Source organism: Rhipicephalus microplus, unplaced genomic scaffold, assembly GCF_043290135.1.
Source record: "Rhipicephalus microplus isolate Deutch F79 unplaced genomic scaffold, USDA_Rmic scaffold_435, whole genome shotgun sequence".
Classification (NCBI taxonomy): domain Eukaryota; kingdom Metazoa; phylum Arthropoda; class Arachnida; order Ixodida; family Ixodidae; genus Rhipicephalus; species Rhipicephalus microplus.
This window is the reverse complement of record NW_027464999.1, coordinates 1-20,043: the sequence shown is the minus strand read 5'-3', so window position 1 is coordinate 20,043 and position 20,043 is coordinate 1. Positions and strand designations below refer to the sequence as shown.

The window sequence follows — 20,043 nt, the reverse complement described above, 5'->3', positions numbered from 1 at the left end:
GTATACGATCTCGTTTACATGAATGTGTCAATAAAGCATTTACTCTGCGAGCGAATTTCGGAAAGGCATTGCGACGCCGTTTACAGAACTCCCCGTCTATCCGCCGCAGCGACCATGTAGTGATCGTGGGCGAGTTGGTTAATATCAAAGAAATACATGGGCTTAGGCACGTGTCTAGCATGGGAGGCACAAACCAGCACATTTTATCTTTCATGGGCCATTACATGAAAGTATACATATCAGCAACAACAAAGATACTAGGACTGCAGAAAGATGTGGGTGGAAGCAGAAAGGCCTTTGTGACCGGCCTTTCAGCTTCTTACACTTCTTTCTCAAGTGTATGGTTTTTTTTCTCTTTGTGCTATCATGAATTCCTTAAAGAGAAAGAGGCACGCTTGTAGTTTGCACGACATGGGGCCACCATTCCACACCTCGTGACTTGCGGCCTGTGATTGGACTGGGAATCACAAAAACATCTTACTCTGATACGTCAGCGCAATGCGTCTTCCCCACGAATTACCGTTGTTTGTATGAATCCGATGCGCCTTCATGGCATTCGTGTAGGCATGTTTTGTGGATAGCGATGCCACAATACTTGTTATAAACTTACTGCATTGGAAGCCCAAGTTAAGCTACGTCGGCTCGTCAGCCTTGCAACTAACGCTACGAGTCTACAATCCGCTATCTTCGGACATTGCAAGTGCTAAACATGGCAGACCTACGAAAGTCATTGAATTGTTAGCCGCTGCTGCATTCCCCCAGCGTATCTTCTTCAGGTGAAAGTAATGGCATATAAAGTACGAGCTGAGCAAATAGAGAGGGAATATGTTTGGTCGTGAGCACAATATGTACTGCCCAAAGATGAACAGCTGTTGATTTCAGCCGCCATTGCAGCAACACAAGCCTAAGGACATGCACCTAAGATTCTCAGCCGAAGGTTACCATTTGAATGTCCCTGTGTTCTGACGGCAAAAGTGTGTTGTGTGAAAAGATGGAATGCTGCGGCTTTCCTGCTCACCACCTTAGCACCTATGGAGGCAAATTCTCGCTAAAGCAAGAATAGCTGTGAAGTCACCAATCTTTGTTAGGCACAAGTGTATAAGTACAGTAGCGAAAGAACTAACATACCAAGCGTATCACGCATACCATGCTACTTGCCATTGGTGAAACCTTGCTTAAGGCTATTTACTGAATAAGAAAAAATTTGGGAGGCTTATCATTTAGGGCAAGAACGTGCAAATCCGTGCGCCAGAAGAGATCTTGACCATTCAGATAATCGCCATGAAGAGTGCACATGCCACAGGGTGACCACAGACACAGCCAATGCTTACTACTGAGGCCTCTGCATGAATTTTTACAGTGATTTGAGTGAACAGGAGCACAAATTTAGGTAAGAAGCTTGTGAGGTGTATATACTGGGTTGACAGGAACTGCATTCCATGCCCCAAAGTTCAATCGCTAAAAGTACGAACAATGAACCGGAGAAATGCATGAACTGTTGCGCAAAACACGCTCGCAGTTCTTAGGCCGTGAGCTGGAACACCTGTCTAATGGTGCGCGCGGTAGAAGCGGGTGTGGATGCAGGGTAACCATGGAAGCGTTTTGTCGCATGGTGTTCTACATTTGCTGTGAACAAAAGCAACCAGTCGCTGACCTGGCGTAGCGACATTTAGATTGAGCGGCATAGGAAATATGAATTGGCTTCACCACTACAGTTGCCTTGATTTGGCATTTCCGGCAAAGGGTATTGTATATATGTGTGCACACTTCTTGTCTAAGTTAACATACACTCACCTGCCCTAGTTTGCCTTCCCCACACCCCTCCATTCGCCAGAAAATATAGTCAAAGCGTAGCGCATAAATTCTCCTTTTTCTTATCGTAATGAAGGAACTCACCTTTCAAGGGTGCTCCTCACTCAAAAAAGAAAGAAAAAAGGACTCCAGTGTCACTTTGCTATCCCTGCCGCAAAGTACATATCTTACACCATGCCCTGCATTCAGCAAAAGTTCGTGCCATTTTACTTCTTTATTACTGGCTGAAATTGGCAAGAACCTGCGCTTTGTTCCTGTAGCCATCAATGCAATAAATACTATTTGGTTCCGTGGTTTTTTTAAATCGATGACGGATAAGCACAGAAAACTTCAAGTGAATACAGTTAAACCCCTTTATAAGAGGCATGCTCTGAGCAGCAATTCTTGTATCTTATACGAGATGTCTTTTATAAGCACGGTACCACGTATGCATTTTCCTATCAACCCGTATTTGCCCCAAACTTCCATCAGACGTGCATCATGCACCGCTACCGAGATGACCACACTTGTTAAATACGTGAAAGATTAGTCATCCATGTTGCAGGCAATCAGCTCACACCAACAGATGAAGAGGTTAACTATCACTGTAGTTGAGCATTCCACTCTATTATGAGAAATGTGTGCTTATGCTAGGAAGATCTTCCTGTCTTCCCCTTCGTATATTTTTGTACAGACTGCTAGTTGTGGGTAATTAGCACTAGGGCTGTTTGGTCTTCCTAATCGTTGATGTCGCAGGCTGTGTTTCACAGTGAATCTCTACCAACACACTCAAGTTTGCACGCTTATATAGCCGTAGTGGGTTTTGGTTTGGTGTTCACCTACACGAATGCTCCCGATTAGACTGCCCCAGATTGCTGCTTTGCTTCCGGGGCGCAAAATGCTCCACTGAAAAGAGACAGTGTGCCTTGTCCTGTTTTCCAACTTCATTCCCATGACAGAAGTATCAGATATCAGTGACAAAGGAGTCTGTTTTTGTTGCAGGGCATGGTGCGGATGTCAAGTGCGTCGATTGGCACCCACAGAAGTCACTTATTGTTTCCGGCAGCAAGGACAGCCAGCAGCCTATCAAGCTGTGGGACCCCAAGTCAGGCCAGAGCCTGGCAACCATGTATGTATGCCGTGTCTTATTTCAGATGCACGATGAATGCCCCTCCCAATGACCTTTAACTCACCTTGTCTTGTGTGAACTGATTTTATTTTATGTTTGCCTACATTTCCCGTCCCTTGGTATTCATTCTGTTGCTCTAACTGGCCAATGTTTGTTAGTGCATTTTGCGACCTGCCTTTTCTCTAAATGTGACGAACAATATCCATGACTCCTACTTGTTGTGTGGCCCATGCTGCTGTTTTACATTTTGTAATGTCATCACATTTCATTCCAGTGCATTGTCCTCAACTTCTTAGTCTGAAGCGTTTCAGGGGCCCAGCTGTTGGTGTGCTGTCGTCGTCGCTTGGCATAACACATGCAAAAGAACATGCAGCATAGCCAGCTCTAGCATATAGAGTAAGCGCTTGTGCTGAAGAAAAGTCTTCTTATAAAAAGAATGTACTTTCTTTGTGCACAGACCGTTTCAGAACAGAAGTCAGATAGGACGGAGTGCACTATGAACCAGCCACCCTCTTCTTCCTTTTGTTCTTTGAATGCCTTGATGTTGACTTTTTTTTTACCTTCAATTGCCAAAGCATTACATAGAAGAGCAAATTGCAACAGATGAAAAATAAAAAGAAAACAATGAAACAGAACATGCTGTGTTGTACAAGAAACAAGACTAAATAAAATGTGATCTCTCCCTAATGAAACACAGCTAAACTGCCGCATAACTAAGAGAAGTTAATACACTAAATGCATTAAAATTATACTCTAATCTTGGCAACAACTATTGGCAAAAAAAAAGTGTAAGAAAAACGCTGCTAAGAAGAAAAGAAAGTGCCGGCGTTATTATTTATCAAGTATGTAGTGCAGATGTTACTACTACGGCTAAAGAAACACAGCAACACAAATCACGTATAAAAACTTAAATAGAAAACAAGGCAAAATATAAAGAGAAAGACAAATAAATAGAAAGAAAAATATAAAGAAATAAAATTAAAAACAGAAAAACCTGGATGAGAAAACAAGAAAGTAAGTAAAGGGCAAGAAACAAAAAGAGAAAAAGAAAGAACGCTGCCCAACTCCACAATTCTTTCAGGCTTGGCACCACTGGGCCGTAGATGTCATCGTATTATTACTTTTAAAGACGATTGTCATTCTCGGGGAGCTTTGACGCAAAAATTGGTCTGTCTGTCTGTACATTTGTCTGTCTAATTTTAACCGTACCCTAATCGGCATCGATGTGACCAAACGAAGCTCCAAACGGCCGACCCCATCCGCAGCGCCCACCAATATTGCTCAAGGTACAGCATTCATACTTGTGCGCTTGTCAATTAAAAAGCAATTATTGTGCATATTTGAGGCATCATAATAACACGTCAATAATATGTATGTGTATTTTTCACTAGAAAACGCATACATCAGTAATAATAAGGAACGTAGCCTTTATAACGCTCCGCTGGCAATGCAACACTTGCACGAAGTGGCAAGTGTTTGCAACGCTTTGCTTAGACGACACTGTAGTGGCACCTACCTGTCGCCTTGAGTTTGTACCTTAGATGGGCACGCACGGCACGCGCCCCGTTTTCTAGGATAACTGCCAGATAGCGCTCGTGTCTCGCGTGTGACGTGACCTGATGCGCTCGTTCGCCTCCGCTGCGTGCTCGAGGCACTCTAACGCAGCGCCTCCAGAATACCATTCACAGATTTTCTTGCGCAGAACATCAAATAAACATTTTGTTCACTTTCTCCAGGTGCAAGACTATCGTCTTTCGACAACATTTGCAGTGTAACATGCAACTCCGGGGCGAATTTTTGTGTGTGTGTCTGTGCGCAAGGGTGCAGCAGCTGTGCCAATTGCGCCGATTTGATACAATTTCGGATTGTTGGTCTAAGCTGTGCGAAAATGCCTAGCCAGCCTTGAAGAGCCAGTAAACAGCTCTGAGGTCTAAAAATTTTTAAAAAGAGATATATGTGCAGTTTTTCTTTGCGAACATGCTGCCGCAAGATTTTTGCGAATACATGCTATATTAACGAAGTTACAGGGGTTAGAACATAGGTCTAAGCTGGTTTCAGATTTTCGCGTGGCTTTGCCCCCCTTCTTCCTTTCATGAAGGGGAAGGCATAGCCCATCGTCGTGACTCCGCCTACTTCGGCAACGTGACACCACGTCAGCGATTGACGTCATCAGCAAACTCGATCAGTCGCAAGGAACTTCCGCTTGCTGCGAAGCGTGGTTGTTTGTTTACCGTTTGCCGCACCAGCCGCGGGCCAACCATGTAAGCGTCAGGTATGAAGTGTCGACCACAAACAATCAGGTCCCCGATGTACATCGCTGGATGGCCGATTCGCTTCAGCCATGCAGCGCGTAGGGCCCCATCGTGAGGCACTCGGCGCCGATGCTTCTCCGCTGCCCAGTCGCTCGATTTGCAGCCGACGACAGAGCAACGCTTTTTACCCGTGTTGCTCATGTCAAGGGCGAAGTACGTTTGTACGTGCGCACAAGCGCTGTAGTTGAGCGAGAAGTGTGCACATGCACGCGACAACTGCGAGGCTGGTTCTTTCACCACAGTGCCAAGAAACAAGGGGCAGTTTCGTAGCTGTGGGTGTGAACAGGAACTGATGTTGACTGCACTACTGTTTTTTCACACCTGATTTAGACCAATCGGCGAGCTGCGTGCTACGTCACGTTGCAGATCGCCGAGTTGATGTCACTGCACGTGCTAGGGGGTCGGTCAGGCGTAGGAAAGATGTGCGGGAATTGTTTTTCGAAATAGAGGCTCTGCGCGGCGCGCACCGCTGTAATATTCAGAAAATGTGATCGCTGCAGTCTAATCTACGAATTGCCGAGCTTCTATGGGGGGTGTAAAAAAAGTTGGAGCCTGTTTACTGGCCATTTAAACTTTTTTCAGGTGCACTAATTTCGGCGAGAACTGCAGGCCACTTCGGCCACCTGCAGATTGCCCCTTCAATCAAAGCTCGCAGACCCCAACTATAGTGCCTAGAATGTACCTAAAATATGAGCAGATAAAGTAACAACGCTGCCTGCCCATTAGTCCGTTGATTGCATAGGACACCTATAGGCGGGACGACGAAACTTCAAGACAAAAATGTGCTGCTGTAGCTAAAGCCCCTACACCTTCGGAAAAGTACAGCATTCTTTTGATCTGCGCCGCTTCCTCCTTTCCCCGCTGGAGCAAGCTCGTGGCGCAATCCTCCTCTTCCCGCTGGAGCAAGCTCGTGGCGCGTTACTGGCGGGCCACTGCCGAAAGTGAAAGAAAAAACGAACGCGCTGTATAGGAGGCGGCGAGGGTGAAAGCAGATCACAATACGTTTACAAAGGAAAAGTATAGCGTCCTATTTATCTGCCGCTTCCTCCTCTCCCTGCTGAAGCCAGCTCGTGGCGTGGTACAGGGAGCACCACTGTCGCAAGTGAAAGAAAAAAAGCAAAGCGCTGGAGAGGAGGCGGCGAGGGGAAGAGCAGGTGGTGGTACTTTTACGAAGTATAGGGGCTTTAGCAGTAGCCACCAACGCTTCACGGAAAGTGTAAATTTCCTAGCTTGAAAATGCGGCTACGGCTTGTTACGAACTAAAACTCGAAGCGTATGCTGCGTTTTTCTCGCACGAACAAGCTCGACGTGCTGTGAACGCCAACGTTGCCAGCGACCACGTTGATTGCCTTAGCAGTGGCAAACAAAACGTTTTTTTTTTGTTAAGTTTTGTTTTTTTTCATTTCATTTCATTTATTGATGCCTTAAGGGCCTGAAGGCTATACATAACGGGGGCAAACAATATATGAGGGACTCGTAGTCACACAAATGCTGAAAAAGGAAGAAAAGACGAAGAAAGGGTGGAAAAACATCTCTAAAAAAGGAAACAAGCAAGCAGAAAAAAAAAAAACAACTACCGTAGACTGGAAATAAAACAGCAATATACACATGTAATCAGCATCATAATGCATGGGTCACTAAAAGTCAGTTACTAACATGGTTCAACTAGAATTCATTTCAATTTATGTCAGATGCATTGTTGAAGTTGCATCGTCGCAGCCATGGTCTTGGCGATAAATATCTGGTGCTGTCGTCTGGCCAACAGATACGCACTATTGTTATTTTGCTTGATCAAATGCGCTTTGCAAGGCAGCCTGACCCCCCAGTGAATGAAGAAAAAAGGTGGAAGGTGAGGGAGAGGTGTAGCGGTTAGAAAATTTCTTGGCTTTAGTTCTAACTCGTGCAGAGAATGCTGCTTAAGCCACCTTTGCCACAGTACACTGGTGCCCAGTGAAAAAGCGTACTGAGATTTGGAAGGGGCTGTTAGTGCTATTGACGGGGCACTGCACATTTTGCTAGGTTACTCATGCATTTGTATGCCACATAATTATGAGTAACAGTATAATAACTGATGTATAAATAAGCTACTGTCAATCATTTGAAGCAGTATATGACATTTCTGCTTCCCTAAAATAAAAATTAAATTGTACATCAGTTTGTTTTTTTTTTTGCCACCCCTACTTCTCGGTTTTACGAATCTCCCATATTTTAAGGTCGCGAGCTGGGCACATCCATGTTTAAATTCGCAAAGTCTGTCAAATGATTTGACAAGCACAGCAAATGCTAATATGCACTTCATCACTGTTTGCTCAGCGGGGTGGTCTAAAATACTACTCTCATTGAAATAGCAGTGTTCATGTTCACACTGCACAGTTTAAATGATGTTGAATGATTTATACACATTTTTTTTCTAAATGTAAGCCTTCTTGTTTGTTGTGCTCCAAGTTTGATATTTCATGATAAAGAAGTGTATATTTTCCCTGTAACCTGCTCCAAATTTGGATTTTAGTGCTCCAATTGCTCCAAATTGTATTTTAGCTGTTGCACCCCTGCATGAGGCACTTTTTTTTTTATACATCTGCTTGTGTGGGCTGCACAGTGCATGTTTAGTGAATTTAGATGTATGCATTCTGGAAATGCTGCCTTTATGCAGCGTATGCGAGAAAACAAAATAATGAATTTTACTTGTAACATAAAATATCTTTGGCCTCATTTTATTGTCCTTGTTTCCAGTAATGAACATTTTTATCGTATATGGAATGATATAGGCTCAGGAAATCAACACCACTAAATGACATGACCGCTTCATGATCACTTAATGACACTAAAGTGAGCTGCATAGTTAAGACCTTAAAGAGCAGTAGATTAAAAAACAAAACACAACACATGAATGCTGCATGCATGCGCATATTAAAAAAAGTTTTAATACTGACAAAAGGGCAAAAAAGCTTCTGATATATGTGCATGAAATTGCACAAAATGGACAAAGAAAGCACGTGAAATACCTTAAATACACTAATAATACAAAGTTCATTTTAGACATCAAAATGAATTCAACACTCAACACAGTTAATATTGGCTGAGCTTTACTGACTTATTTTATAGAAATGTTTATTTTTATGTAGTTACTGATGATAAACACTGAAAAAATGAACAGATGTGATTCATGCCAGCGGTCTTCTTGAAATGTGCCAATGGTGCAGTTTCTCAGCTTTACGCTGGACACTATAAGCCTTTCGAAATGCTTTAAAAATGATTCCGCTCTGAAGAAAAGTGACAAGTTGCAGTGCAATAAAAAGTGTCATAAACTCATGCAAAAGTGACCTTGTTCCTTTGTCTTGGAGCATTGCAAGCTTTTATATATCTATCTAGGCCATGGCTTCTCAAACAGGGTTTTGCAAATGGCCAAAATGAGTACAACATGTCCCTGTTTTACCCCCATGAGCAACTAATTTATTTACAGGCAAATTTGCATTGTAGTTTGCACTTAACAAAGTCATAGCACACCGCATCATCATAGCGGGTGTCTGTGGTTAGTGAGAGATCCACATGGCAGCAGCATTAACGGTACATCTCTAGTGTGCGCCATGAAACTTTCACTGTTTGCTGACCCAGAGGTAGAGAATGCGTGGAGCACTGGTAATTCACGCTTTTGAGTGCTCAGACTAGTTAGAATGACACCTTGGCACTTCATTCATGGTGCGGCAGTGATCACGTGGCACAGTTTACACAAGTCTAGTCAATGGGGAGTTCTACATCGACAGCGATGGCCTCTGTTGTTAATAAAGAAGACAGGGAACTGGCCAAAGCGGACTGTGTGAATAGTACTGTGGTTGCATGTCGAAAGGCCTTATTGCCTCCCCTCCCACCAGCCCCTCACTTTTTATTCTCCTCATACTCCATAAAAAGTTTAGGGTTCGGAACTACTGTGGAAAAGTCGTTGAAGGGACACTAAAGAAGAAAACAATTTTTCGGGTATTCATAAAGTACTATTTCACAATCCTGAAAACGCCACTCTTATCATGACACAACGCTTTGTAAACGAAAAAAAAAAAATGCGGGTGAAGACACCACCTTGAGATAACTGCACCAAACACAGTGACGTCATAGATTTTGTAGTCATCTACTAGGTCCTACGTAGCTTTTAATTCATAAAAGTAGTGCTCATTGTCAGTGCTCATTGAGTGTAATAGACCTGGCATACGAAGTCTCTAAAAATTTCATCAAGCCAACTTTGAGAAAATATGAAAAATACATACGGAATATTTGATGTCATGTGCGTGGATTTTAGTGTGAAACTTAAGAATGAAACTTCACTCTTCATTTTCTCCACTAACAATGAACCTATGATAGTGAAGCATACGACATTAGAGTTCTCAGAGTGCGATTTGTGAATCTCAACCAAGTCATTGTTTTCCTTTAGTGTCCCTTTAAGGTTCCTCAAGGCCAGAATGTTTGAGAAACCCTGATTTAGAGCACCTAAAATGCGGTTATAGGCCATGTTGAGTGATTAGTGAGGACGAATGCAGAGCGCACATTGAAGCAGTTCTATGAGAGTTGTAAAAAGTGAAGCTCTAGGTGGTTTCTGCTGGTTCATATAACGATGTAAATGCAGCATCGTGCCCTCTACTATCAGTCATTTCCAAATACATTTAACTGTTGCCTCACTGCAGAAAACAGCTAGTTTGTATGCACATGGGTACGAATTGACACAACGAAAACCCCCACTCGAAGTGCATGCTCCCCTGCCTTTTTCTTTAGCGCCGGCGCCGTCTTCTGGGACTTGTAGAAGTATTCGAGCCACAAAGCACGCTGCACAAACAGTGCAAGTTGTGAAGCATCGCGTTGCACAAACACACAGCAAGTGAGCACCATGAAAGGCCAACACACCTCATCAGTGGCCGATATGAAACTTTGCAACGGATTTTTAAGCTGGCGGAGCAGGGAGGGTTGGAGGAGGAAAGGGAGGGGAGTTTAACTTCATCCCAGTTTCCTCCATGAGTCCTGTGGCATTCCCTTCACCAGTCCGATGTGAGTGATCTGTGCTGGCCGAAACGTGAGCGTGAGTGCTGACATCAGTGAACAAGGGCTGACTAGCTTAGCATCACTCATGCGGTTAGGCCCCAGAGGCAGAAGGAAGGATCATGTCTGCTCGAGTGGGAAGATCCATGCAGGTTCACCTAGGTCTTCTCAGTGTTCCTAGAGTATACTAGAATGGGAGAATGGGTCCACTGGAGAGGGCAACAAGCGGCACAGGTGAAGCAAGAAAAAAAAAAGCTGAAAATTTGTGGGGGCTCTGTAGTCGCCATCACCTGAAGCTCCGTCTGTTCCGGTGGTTGTGCTGGTAGATCCGGCAGCATCTGTGATGGCTTGTGATGATTGCAAGAGCGCCAAGCTGTCGTCTGCTCGACGCACCACCACTCACGCATAGTTTTCGCCACTTGTTCAGTAGTATCTTTCAACCTTGTTGGTGTAAAAAAATAATCCATATGCAGTGAAGCTAGCCATGCAGCTATTAGGTACGAGCAGGGTACTTTAGCGGAATAAAGGCAGTGCCTCCTTTTACTTGAGTTATTCACGAGACCTGGTGCGATGCTGTCCGTGGCTTTGCACGAAGGCTGCTGCAATGGTGCAGGATACGCTTGAGGAGTGGCTGATGCAACTGATGCATGACGACCAGGCTGCCAGCAGCACAGCCGTAACCATGGTAACCTTCAGGTGAATGTGATGGGGGTGCCACCAGGATTTCAGAAACAAAACACGTCTCAGTGTGGAGCCCTCTGTCGACCCACTCCCCCATTATAGTACACTTTAGTGTCCCCATAGGGACAGTGGGCACGAGTCCAGGTAGTAGCAGGCTGTTATGTTTGCATGGGTGCTGCCATGTTAATTTGTAACTTCAGTTATTGGCAGTTACCGATGCAGATATTAAAGGCATACAATGTAAATGGGAAGTGAAATGAAATTGTCACATATTCCAAGAGAAGTTAAATGCACGAGGGGGAGACATAAAGTTAGGTGAGCAGATGTGAAGGGCTGGAGCCACCATATTTGTGGCTACTGCATTCTTTACTACAAGCATTTCTTATAGCTCCAAGAAGCATGATATTTGCACCAAGATTCGCCGCCTTATTTATGCGGACTATTTTCGTTTCGGGTTTCTGTGGCGCCAAGTTGAGCAGTGACGTAGCAGCTTAGTTGGGGGGGTCACGTGACCACACTAAGCTGTGACATATGTCACACAGATCATCTGCTCTCGCACATGTATGCCACACAAGCAGCTGCAAAACACGTGCAGCGACAGTTGCCATGGCTAGCTGCAGCTGCCGATATGCTTTGCCGGTACGTACATGGCGGAGGTCTGGAGTTCACTCACCTCGCTATAGATCTGGTGTGACGTCACTACAACTTTTGCTGCCCTTCCTCTAGAGCTATGTCAGTTCTGTATGCACTAGTGATGGGCCTCGAGTGGGAGAATGAGCATGTAGGTATGCATTGGAAGTCAATTAAAATATATTTTAAATGTTTGTTGTGTCCGGCCGTTGATGTGGAGTGTCCTTGCATACAGGGGAAACCCACAACAAACTTATTATAGCCTCAAAATTTGATAGCACTGCTGTTTTAGGAAGTGTACAAGTATAATGCTGGAGCAGCAAGTGCAGGACGAGGTTGATTGGTCAAGCAAAAAAGAGCCCTTTGCCCTGCAGTGGGCGTCCAGGCTGAAACTTCATATGCAATAGGATGGATCGAATAGGATGGAGCGCTCGTGCTGTGTGCCTCCTCTTTGCTTTGTGTCTGTGTTTATCCCCGTGCTCCTAGTTTGCTGAACCATCATGAAACTTCATATGTCTCAAACTCAATTTCTGTATCTCATATGCATGTTGTGTACACTAATGGAACACATCAAGTTATAGACGGTGTTTCAGAAGGACCAGAGAGACCGCAGAACCGATACGTCTTTGGTTTATTGTTGACAGAACCAGAATAAAAAAAGTACAGAGCGTGCCCCTGGCCACTTCTTCTTTCTCGCCCCCGAGCTCCATCTTCAATCTGTTTTCTACATCTTCCCGCCGGCCAGATTCAACCGAAGCAACCTTCAAGCGAAGATAACAGTTGAATCGGCCTCTTGACTAATTTGCCTTCAGGTGTACGAAGCAAGCATGTTCTCACTAGTCCACCCTTGCCTGGGAAAATCTTTTCGACCTTGCAGAGTTTCCACTGAGTTCTTTTTTGCCCTTTTCCAAGCAAAAGTACATCTCCTTCTTGTACATTTGTGTGACGCTCTATTTTTCTACTGGCACACTTAAGCTCTCTCAAGTACTCCTTTTTCCATCTGGTCCACCATGTTGTCATTGCCTGTTTTCTTGCACTCCAATAATTCAGCAAACTGTATTCTCCGAGTCTGTTTTCTTCCTGCTTGTTCATTGCTTGCCTGCCTCCTATAACGTTCGTCGGTGTGATGGGTTGTGGCTCGTTAGGATCGTCATACACATAAGAGGCCGGTTGTTAAGTACTCCTTCTGCTTCAACAACCACAGTCTGTAGTTCTTCATCCAAAAGTCGAGCACCTATAGTTTTTGCCATGAATGTCTTAAAGCTTCTGATCAGTCTTTCATAAAATCTTCCCCACCATGGAGCTAACTCTACAATAAACTTCTATTTTATTTTCAGATTACTGGTGTACTGTTGCACCCTTTCATCTTCCATCTTCAATATCTTGTTCATCTCTTTCTCAGATTTCTTGAATGCTCTTGCATTATCACTGTAAATAGTTGTACACAATCCTCTTCTAGCTACGAATCTTCGGAATGCTTGTATAACCGCTTCTGATGACATCCTCTTGACCAACTCCAGTTGTATGGCTCTTGTTACTGCACACGTAAATATCACAATGTAAAACTTCGTAATTTTTTCGCCTTTCTCCACTCGAGCATTTAGCGGTCCAGCAAAGTCTATACCAACTGTGTCGAATGGCCTCATCTGTGTTATCCTGTCAGCTGGTAGTGGTGAAATTTCTTGTGCCATTGGTCTAGTATTGAATCTCCTACATGTGATGCATTTCTTTATCACATATTTCACCATATGTCGGGCACGCACAATCCAAAACTTCGTTCTTAGATGTGTCAGTGTTGCCGCAACGCCACCGTGCATTGCCACTTGATGCGCGTTCAGAACTAGGAGTTCTGAAAAGTGACTTTCTCTTGGTAAAATAATAGGATGCATCTCATCAAAGCTCAAATCACTCTACTGAAGCCTCCCTTTTACTCTTAGGACACCTTGATTATCTTCAAAGATGTTCGTGCCGTACAGATTCATGTTGTCACATATTTGTGTCACTGCATTTTGTAGCGTTTTCTGCTCCATCTTTGTCAGCACAAACTCTGCCTTGTCCAATTCTTCTCCTGTGAGCAAACCTGTTTTCCTTTTTTTTCGTCGGTTTCCTATATAACGCATCACCCACGCGGTAACTCATAACGCTTTCCTGTATGATCCAAACCTGCTCACATCAATTATCTTTTCTTCACTCGTGGTGGTAGTTAAGCTTGCCACAATCTTTTCTTCGACTTTGTTTTCATCACTGTCCGATTCTTGCGTGATGTCATAATCAGGCCTTTGTTCTTCATTCTTGATCCACGTGGGGCCTTTCCACCATAATTCACTGTCCAGCAAACGTTTCATCTTCATCCCCCTTGTCATCAAATCCGCAGGATTTTCATCACTTTTAACATAACCCCATTGACTCTCGTTGGACTTGCTCTTAATTTCTGCTGCGCGGTTGCGAACAAACAGATCTTTCGTCTTGTTAGACTTTATCCAGCATAATACAATTTGAGAGTCAGTCCAGAATTTCACATTCCTTAGTTTTCTGATAAAATTCTCAGTTATATAACTGGCCAATCTGACTGATATTGTGGCCGCCAACAACTCCAATCTTGCTAGTGTAATCTTTTTCATTTGAGCGACTCTACCTTTTGCAATGATTAAATTGGCTTCATTGCTTCCATCGGAGTATTCTGTTACAATGTATGTTGCTGCACCATACGCCATTGGACTCGCATCGGAGAACACGTGTAGAGTCTATGCTTTCACTTTAGCTTGCCTGTTGTCATAGCATCTGTTAACGGTGAAGTCATCTAAGTGCTGAAGCTCCTCCGACCAGTCCTTCCAAGCTGATGTATAATGGCTTGGTAATGGGTCATCCCATTTCAGTTTATCCATCCAAATTTTTTGCAGCAATATTTTTGCGCTAACTGAAAATGGTGTCAAAAAACCTAAAAGGTCATATAGTCTTGCCGTGGCTTGCAAAACCTGTCTTTCTGAGAGTTGTCTCATGTCTGTCATTTCGCCATGTAGTGTCGGGAAAGCTCAACACGTCATCTACGAAATTCCATTTCAGTCCCAAAATCTTGATTTGTCCCTCTTTTCTTATCCCTCGATCCAGATCATCTTCTTCTTCATCAAATAGTTTTCTTAGTTTGGCGTCATTTGAAATTCATTTTCTTAAATTCATTCCCGCATTGCGAAAAATGTCTCATGCTTCTTTGTATATCTTTGTCGATGTCGAGTATTCGTCGGCTCCTAGTAAAACGTCATTGACGTAGATTTCTTTTCGGAGTTGCGCCACAACTGCAGGATATTTTTCTTCGAATTTATCCAAATGTCGATGAATTGTGGCTGCCAGAAGGAAGCGACTTGGCGTAGTTCCGAAAGTAACCCTCGTCATCCTCCACGTTTTTATCTTCGCGGCTGGCATATCTTCGCTGGGTATTCTTTCCCACCACAAAAATCGCAGTGCGTCTCGGTCATTTTCATGTATCTTGATCTTCAAAAATGCTTTTTCGACGTCGGCTGACATAGCAATCTTGTGATGTCAAAAGTTGATCAGCAAGCTTGTGATGTCGGGGTTTAGGTTTGGTCCATTTTTCAAGTTGTCATTCAAGGATTCACCTGGATTCTGGCTTGACGATGCGTCAAAGACTATCCGTATTTTTGTCGTTCGGTCCTTCTTAATTACTGCTTGATGCGGCATGTAGTATACAAATTTGTTCTGTATGTCTGATCCAGCATCTGCGACGTTTTCTGCTATTTCTTGCTCAAAGTACTCTCGAATAGCTTTGTCATAGGCTAGGAGCTCATCTTTATCCTTGCATAATTTCTTGGTCACCTGGATAAGCCTCTTCTCTGCAATGGTGTTGTTGTCGTCCAATGTCACGTTTTCCTTTCATGGTAGCCGCACTTGGTATTTTCCTGCCTTGAACTCCATTGTTTGTCGGACGTATTCTAGCACATGTTCATCGCTCATCTTTGTTGCTTGTTTCTCCTTGATGTCCATGTTTTCCAAGTCCCAGAATCTCTGCAGTTCGTCCACCGTCGTGTTAGTCTTGGCACTGACCTTGAGTACCATAACCGTTGATGATTTCATCGGCACACAGTGAAGTTCTACAGGACCTTGGACAGCACATCCCAATATTGTTTCTATTGCCATTACTTTTGGATGAATCTCGCAAATGCGACCAGTGAGTACAGTCCAGTAATAATCTGCTCCAATTAATGTAGAAGTTTCCGTATTTTTTCTCTCTTTGTCCGTCTTCTCGTTGTCATCAGCCAAACAAATTCCCATCGATCTTGCTCTTTCGTGTATTGTCAACGGTGGCGATGGTAGCACGTCACAGTATATAACTTCTATCTCCAGTGCCTCAACCGTGACTGGCTCCGATGTGGGATCCTTCCTCACGCTGACCTCGACGACTTCCATGTCTAGTTCCATCTCTCCTCCTCCAAATGATCCTACGGTAATCCTTTCGAATCTTTTTACCTTGCACGCTAGTTTTCTTGACAATCTTTTCAGGATGAATGTCCTCTGGCTCCCGTTGTCCAGCAGAATCCGTGCGTAGCACCCGCTGTCTTCTCCCTCTGTCCACGAAAAGGCTGTCTGCAGTAGTATGCACTTGTGTTCATCAAACTGCTGTGCGTGCATGTTGCAGGACTTGGTGGTGTCTAACCGGTCAGGTTGCGCGCTTTTACGCACTTGCTCAACATCATTACCGCTTTGCTGCTGTGCTGACTTTCTTGCAGGCGTACGTGGTCGACACATGGATGTCGCATGCCTTCCCTTGCATGTTTTGCAGCGTACGTTACTGCGGCATATCTTCGCCGTGTGGTGAGGTCTTGTGCATCTGCAGCATCTTCGCTCCCGTTGCAAGGCTTCTTTCTTCTCTTGCATAGTAATGCTTCTTCTGCAATCTTCCGTGTAGTGTCCAGTCATCTCACAGAAGATGCAATTTTTAATCGAGGTGCTTTGAAGGGTAGATGTTCTAGTCCACCTCATACTGTGCGGTGACTGGGTCATGTCGTATTTTTCCTCTCAAGTTTCTTCCCTGCTGCGTAGATATATCTTTAAAAACTCCATAATTTCTTTCAAACTGCTCGTGCTGTCTCTTGACGCTGAGTCCGATTCCGTAGTTGCTGGTCTGTTGTCACCTTTCTCTATCTGCTTCATCTTCATCTCAATCCTCATATCCACTGGTAGCGCAGATTTCACAACAGGAGCTATCACTGTGGCATAACTATCCACTTCCACTCCTAACGACTGCAGTGCTCGTGTGTTCACTTGCAACTTTTAGAAGAGTTTCTTCAACTTATTTACACCTTTGGGGCTCTTCACTGCTTCCACGTTTACTATCTCTTTTACGTAGGTCTCTCTTAAATGATCTTGTCGTCCGAATGTTTTTTTTCAAAAGAGCCACTGCATGCTCGTAGTTCTGATCAGAAAACAGTAAACCTTCTATGAGGGATGCAGCCTCCCAGCTTAGAGACGCCAGAAGGTAATTGAATTTTTGATTCTTTGGCATGTTCGCTCTGTTATGCACCGATGTCTCGAACTGATGCCAAAACCTTGGCAATGCTGTTTTTTTCCCATCAAACTTGATCATCTCAAGACGTGGCAACTTAACAAGCTCTTGCATCTCCGAGATTCGGTTAGTACCTTGCACTGAGCTCGCCTGTTCTGTAACTATTCTCGTAGTCAGTTGCGTCGCTTGTTCTAACTCGCGTAATTGCTCCTCTATTTTTGTCGTTGCAGCGACGATCTTCATCTCATAATGCAAAACTCTTTCAAATTCTGCCTCCGCAACGTCTTCTTCAAAGAACGGTTCAATCTGTTCGTTAACTTGTTTTAGCGTCTATGACACGCTCTTCATCTGATTTAGAAGCGTCATAAGTTGCGCTCAATCGGCGTCTTCTTCTATCTTCTTATCGATTTCGCTCGTAAGCGTTGTCACATTTGCTCGAAGCGTCTTCCGCTTCTTCGATAGGACCTCTCTATTCATACTTAAAACGTGTCTTGCCTGTTTATGTGCGTCGCCAACAGTCGTCGGTCGTGGTCCTTCCCTCGACGGTTCGTCCTTGAGCCAGACGCCGCTGCTTCGTTCTTCAACCCGTTGTTGCGAATGGGGTTGAAGTCTTTGCGTCTGTCCTCAGTTGGCAGAACACAAATAAAAAAATACAGAGTGTGCCCCTGGCCACTTCTTCTTCCTCGCCCCAAGCTCCATCTTCAATCTGTTTTCTACAGATGGTTTTGCTGTTTGTAAACTAACTGAAGTGTGCCAAATGGGCTACCCAAGAAGACTGCCAGTTCCGGTAATGCTTTTTTCAATGTTTCCAGTGGTGTATTTTTGGTGCTCTATTATTATTTCTGGTGTGTTCTTTCAGATGCGTTTAGAGAGATGTCCTAGCAACATGACACAACTCAATGACGTCGCTCGGTAGTGGTACAAGCAGGAACTGCAGTGACTAGGAGAAGAGTTGCTTGATCATGCAATTCGGCTTTTTGACTGGAGCTAAAGATGTGCCTCCCGTCACAGCCACTGACGTGGTTATGCATATTTGTTTTAGCACACACCCTTCCTACAAAGGTCCGCTGTAGTAGCACATCATTTATCCTGGCAAGGGCAGTCAGAGACCCGTGTATGGTGCAATGTCAGTGCACATTAAAATACACCAGATGCTCACCAACGCCCTCCACTCGGGTGCCTCTCATAATGACATTGTGATTGTGGGCCGTAAAACCCCACTTATTTCTAATAACCACACAATAAAATGCTTATTACTGCACTTGTGTCACATCGGGCAATTTCGATGGAGATTGACACTAACCAGAGTCACTTATAATATGAAGTGTTTGGTGTGACTGAAATAATATAAAATGTACTCATTATGTGATGATGTAAGGTGTGGCTGAGTCATGCAAATTACTATGATTTACTAATCAGTACAGAATTCATGAATTAAACTCTCAAGTTAAGTTGCCTGCATATACCATTCACTGTCACACAAAATGATAATTTAGCTTGAGTGTAACAATATGAGTTGGCAGCAACAACATAAGGGGTGAGTCATTTGTTTGCGCCGATGTGGACCTACTCTCGGGTTTCGCTCTCATGAAAAGCAAATGCAACGGCAACAAAATATAGGCACTTCAATGTATATTGTTCGGCGATCCAAGTTGCACGCGGATGCTTTAATGCCCCGCGTGTTGCTCCGAACAGTATGCACCACTCGCACGGTTACTAGAAACACATTAACCTGCACTTTCACCTTTTGCTATCCACTTATCTGCCACGGGCGGAAGATGATGGTGTTTGACGTGACCAGCAAAGAATGTCAGAGCTTGGAATATGCGGCGAGCTTTACTTATCTTTGATGAAGTTGGCAGAACACATTTGCGCACTCTTTTTAGGAATCCAGCTTTCTCGCTGATGGTTGCAATCCAGGTGCCTTTTCTGCCTCTATCTCTTGGGAAACAAAAAGTTTTCAATTGCGATAGTAAATTAACTCCGGATCGCAGGCTCCATCGTGGTCGCGAGTGCTTCATTGGAATAATTCTATCTGCAGAAAGAATCGAAACACAAGCAGCCGCAGCCAGCAGTGCAGGCTAAAACCATGCTAAAACAAGGTAGATAGGAAGTTTTCTAGGGTGCATTTCAGGTGAACGCAAAAATGTTGCCAGAGAACGGCAAACGCTGGTGAAACCGTCCGTAAAGAATCAAAGGGCACTGTCTTTTCTCTGTGGGTGCGTGTGCAGTTGCACTGAATGTTTCTCTTTTCGCAGCCATGCACATAAAAGCACGGTGATGGAGGTGAAATGGAACCGCAACGGCAACTGGCTGCTTACCGCTTCTCGAGACCACCTGCTCAAGCTGTTTGACATCCGCAAGATGAACCAGGAGATGCAGACCTTCCGGGGACACAAAAAGGAGGCGTGCAGTCAGTGGCTTTCATTCCACTCTCCTTCAATTTTGGCCGCACAGCAGAGCTCGGCATTAGACCCAATAATAATGAGAGCTTGAAAAGGCATGTTACTAGCAGTAATTGTGGTGTTCATGCGAACAAAGATAAGTGGACGAAAAGATAACTTGCAACCAGCAGGGACCTTTCAATAACGCGCCCGATGCTCTTCCGACTGAGCTACAACGGTAGTCATCTCATCGTCCACTTGATAGTGTATATACCGTATTTACTCGTGTAATCAAAGCATCTTTGCTTTATTTATTTTTTCTTTTTATTCAAGAAAAGTTCTTGAGGAGGGGTCATTACCTGGGAGAAAAAAGTCATGAGATTTATATCAACAAACATTTTGCGTGACGGTATTAATAAACTTGCTGTCCAACCACTGCTGGCCTGGAATTCAGGGGCAGTACGGCGGAGCCTCTATTTGAAAACTTTGCTCTCTATAAGAGGACATTCTCTTTGTTTCGGCCCGTAAAATGCATAAAAAACCTTTTTTGTAGCTCGAAGCTGTTCTTGTTTGCTC

At 44.1% G+C, this 20,043-nt stretch overlaps 1 protein-coding gene across 1 annotated transcript in view; it reads left to right on the top strand.

Moving 5' to 3' along the window:
- LOC142794484 (pre-mRNA 3' end processing protein pfs-2-like) overlaps positions 1–19,951 on the top strand; it is a 69,149-nt gene extending 49,198 nt beyond the window's left edge. Inside the window, exons 4-5 of the mRNA XM_075885902.1 lie at positions 2,794–2,920; positions 19,342–19,951. Of these exons, the coding sequence (XP_075742017.1) occupies positions 2,794–2,920; positions 19,342–19,353 (139 nt within the window). The 3' untranslated portion in view covers positions 19,354–19,951. The remainder of the gene's footprint in view (positions 1–2,793; positions 2,921–19,341) is intronic.
- The last annotated feature ends 92 nt before the right edge of the window (positions 19,952–20,043 follow it).